The sequence below is a fragment of the Tamandua tetradactyla genome, chromosome 9 (assembly GCF_023851605.1).
Source record: "Tamandua tetradactyla isolate mTamTet1 chromosome 9, mTamTet1.pri, whole genome shotgun sequence".
NCBI lineage: Eukaryota > Metazoa > Chordata > Mammalia > Pilosa > Myrmecophagidae > Tamandua > Tamandua tetradactyla.
Genome location: NC_135335.1, coordinates 18,358,496 through 18,362,026, shown reverse-complemented (window position 1 = coordinate 18,362,026; position 3,531 = coordinate 18,358,496). Strand labels below are relative to the sequence as shown.

The 3,531-nt window shown below is 39.5% G+C and overlaps 1 protein-coding gene across 1 annotated transcript; it reads right to left on the bottom strand.

Annotated features, from left to right (window-relative positions):
- Nucleotides 1-308: 308 nt before the first annotated feature.
- Nucleotides 309-1,268, bottom strand: LOC143645567 (olfactory receptor 5A1-like). The gene has a single exon (XM_077114852.1). The coding sequence runs from the start codon at nucleotides 1,266-1,268 to the stop codon at nucleotides 309-311; it is 960 nt and encodes a 319-aa protein (XP_076970967.1).
- Nucleotides 1,269-3,531: the final 2,263 nt, after the last annotated feature.

The window sequence follows — 3,531 nt, the reverse complement described above, 5'->3', positions numbered from 1 at the left end:
ATGCTGTAGTTGGCTCTAAAGGCATGGTATTCTGAACCCAGCACCTGATGCTCTGTAGCTAAGGCATGTCATGGAAAAGCATAGTATTTTCTATTGCAAATGACCAAAACTGAAACCTTATCACTCCGTGACAAAAAAATAGTAAAGGGAAGAAAACAAGCTTCCATTGAGCATTAATTGTGCAGTAGACATGTAAGATGAGGGTTTTGTCTGAATGATTGAACTGTCTTATACCCAAATTCCATTAGCTTCTTATTATCATGGTTATTTTACAAGGAGCAAAACTATGAGTTGTTTTTTGTTTTTACTCAAAGGACTAGATGACACAGAGAGGACATGGACTTCTTCTTCTTGAGTTTTTCCAGTGCCTCTTTTATCTCCTTATTCCGCAGACTATATATGATGGGGTTCAGCATGGGGATCACAATTCCATAGAACATGGACACCACCTTATCTTGGTCCTTTGAATGGCCAGCACTGGAATGGAGGTACGAGAAGAGACCAGAGCCATAGAAAAGAATCACTGTGGTCAGATGAGAGACACAGGTATTGAAAGCTTTTGTCCGCCCTTGGTTTGAGTGGATCTTCATAACAGAAGCAATGATGTAACCGTAGGACACCAGGACAACAACAGCAGATGTCCCACCAACTGCACACACGACAAGAAAGTTTATCACCTGGCTGAGGAAGGTACTAGAGCAAGACAAGTCCAGCAGGGGTGGAAGGTCGCAGAAAAAGTGGTTAATGATCCGTGACCTACAGAAACGGAGCCGGAAAACGGAGCTGGTTTGGGCCAATCCAGTGAGGAATCCTCCAGCATATGCTGTACTGGCCATCCCCACACAGACTGTGGGTGACATGAGGGCTGTGTAGAGCAAAGGGTTGGAAATGGCAGCATAACGGTCATATGCCATAGCTGCCAGGAGGCAGCACTCAGTGCCTCCCATCCCAATGAAGATGAAAAACTGAGCAGCACATCCCACGAAGGAGATAGTCTTCTGCTCCTTGAAGAAGTCACAGAGCATCTTCGGGGCAATGGAGGAGGTATATGAAATATCAACAAAGGACAAGTTACCAAGGAAGAAATACATGGGGGAATGAAGGTGCAAATCCATCTTGATTAGAACAAGCAGGCCCAGGTTCCAAACCAGAGTCATGAAATAGATCCCCAGACATAACACAAAAAGGACACTCTGCAGCTCTAGATGCTCTGAAAATCCTAGAAGGATGAAATGGGTCATCATGCTGATATTCCTTCCCATAGCCATATATCAACTCTCTGTTGGCTCCAGAATCCCCCAAAGAGCATCTTGGGGCAATGGAAATCCAGGTGAAGAAACCATTTTATTCTATCATAGAACCAAAGACTTCCAGAGTCAGAGGAGATGCTTGAAGGCAAATGTCTTTCCTCCAAAGCAGAATCTCTCTTTACAGCATCACAGGGTCTTTCATGGCAATCCCTGCTACCCTGATATGATGCATTTGTCTATGTCAAAAGTAAACAGCTCCAGAATAGACACCGACCGATTCATATCATATGGTCATCAGCATCACTGTCAACATCTCCACTTTTATCAAAGGAAGTTCTTAATGGTTCTGGTTCTAGATATTCCTTTTTAAAATTCTTCTAAGCATTGGACTGGATTACTGATCTATTCAAAGTTAGGATAGAGATTTTTTCTTTTGTTAAGACAAGGAGGATGCCACAAATTTTGTGTTTGTTGTCATCATGGCTTGTTCTGACCAGGTTTTATGGGATCATGGTGTTTTATTATTCTCCTCCATGCAATGAAATGAAGCACATCAAGTCATGGAAATCTGGCATTCCCTTAGAGACTAAAGAATGGGGGAAAGAAAGCTCAATACCATAAGATGCTAAAGCCCCTTGGACACAAGCATCATGAACTCATCAAGCAACTTGCACCATGAGTGTCACACAAAGACATGACCCCATGATGTAGAAATTAATGAAACATTATTCTTAACTTCAAAATACTCAACATAATGCATCAGACAGACCAAATGTATATATATAAATTACAGCACAGTGCCACAGTACTGCATGACAGGAAAAATTTATACACTGCCCTGGAGCCTGGACACAGGGGCTTCAGGGAGAAGTATTTGTGGAGGATTCCAAAGATGAGTAGGGAGTTGAAAGAAAGAAAACTTGGTGTGTGAGGTGATAGAGAGGAAGTTGGTTCATAGAAGTGAAGATTAAAAATAGAAAGAACAGGGCGGGCCGCGGTGGCTCAGCGGGCAAGAGTGCTTGCCTGCCATGCCGGAGGACCCCGGTTCGATTCCCGGCCCCAGCCCATGTAACAAAAAATGGACAAACAAACAAAATATAATAAAAAATAAGAAAATGTTTCCCTTTCTTCCTCCCTTCCTTCCTTCCATCCTTCCTTCCTTCTCTGTCTTTCTTTCCTTCCTTTCCTTCCTCTCTTTAAAAAAAAAAAAAAAAAAAAAAAAAAAAATAGAAAGAACATTTGAAAAAGTACAAGAGAGTATAGAATTTGAAGAATCTCAAAAATATCAGCCTGACTGGAGTATAGAGTAAAATAGAGTTAAGAGAAGTTATAGAAGTTGAATTTGGAGAGTTGGGGGAGGGGACAAATTGTGAGAGATCTTTGAAAACAAAGGAGAAAGGACATTATCTTGCTTCATATGTGCATATATGTGTGTACACAAAAATATAGTTGCATGTACTGTATAGTTGTATGTATGTGCATGTATTCACATTTAATTACAACTTTTTTTCTACTTCTAGACTCCTGCCCCTTTATCATGCTCTATTTTTTATAGCACTTGCCACACCTTCTAACATTGCATATAATTGATTTATTGTTTTTTGGTACTCTGTCTCCCCCCCACTAAAATATAAGCTTAACAGTATCAGATATTATTAGAGATTTTTGTCTCTCGAACAATGAAGTATCGCAATCACTTGGACGAGTACATTGCACATAGTAGGTATTCAATAAATATTTGTTAAATAAATACCATGCTGAAGATCTTGACCTTTCACCTATAGGTAAAAGGGAAAAAATGAAAGTTTTGCTTTTTTTCTATTTAAAATTGTATTTGCTCCTTTGTAAACAGGGAACGCAACAAATATGTGTTTAACAATATAACTGAGAACAGCGTAGCAGATGGATGGGCGATAAGAGGAAAGGGGTGGAAGGAACTTTCACTCAGAAAGTTGTTTCAAAATCCAGGGGAAAAGCTAATGAGGATTTGAAGTAAGAGAATGCAGGGAGAAATAACTATATATAGCCAGACAATTAACCCCATCCCTTATTTATCACATTTATAGTTATCATCAAAGGTATGTTGTAGCAAGAGTCTATTATGATACAATTCTACATCAGACCCCAAAGTCTATGATTTCTAGTCTCTTACATTTTTAGACTGTGATAAAGGCTAATTCCAATTATTTTATTTGACTACTATATGGATAATGTGATATTTTATTTGTATAGCCTGAGGGTAAAGGTTTAGGAATAGAGTATGTGACATACATTAAATTTT

Bases quoted from the DNA above. Each gene is read 5' to 3' on its own strand.
- LOC143645567 (XM_077114852.1), bottom strand. From the start codon at position 1,268: ATGGCTATGGGAAGGAATATCAGCATGATGACCCATTTCATCCTTCTA.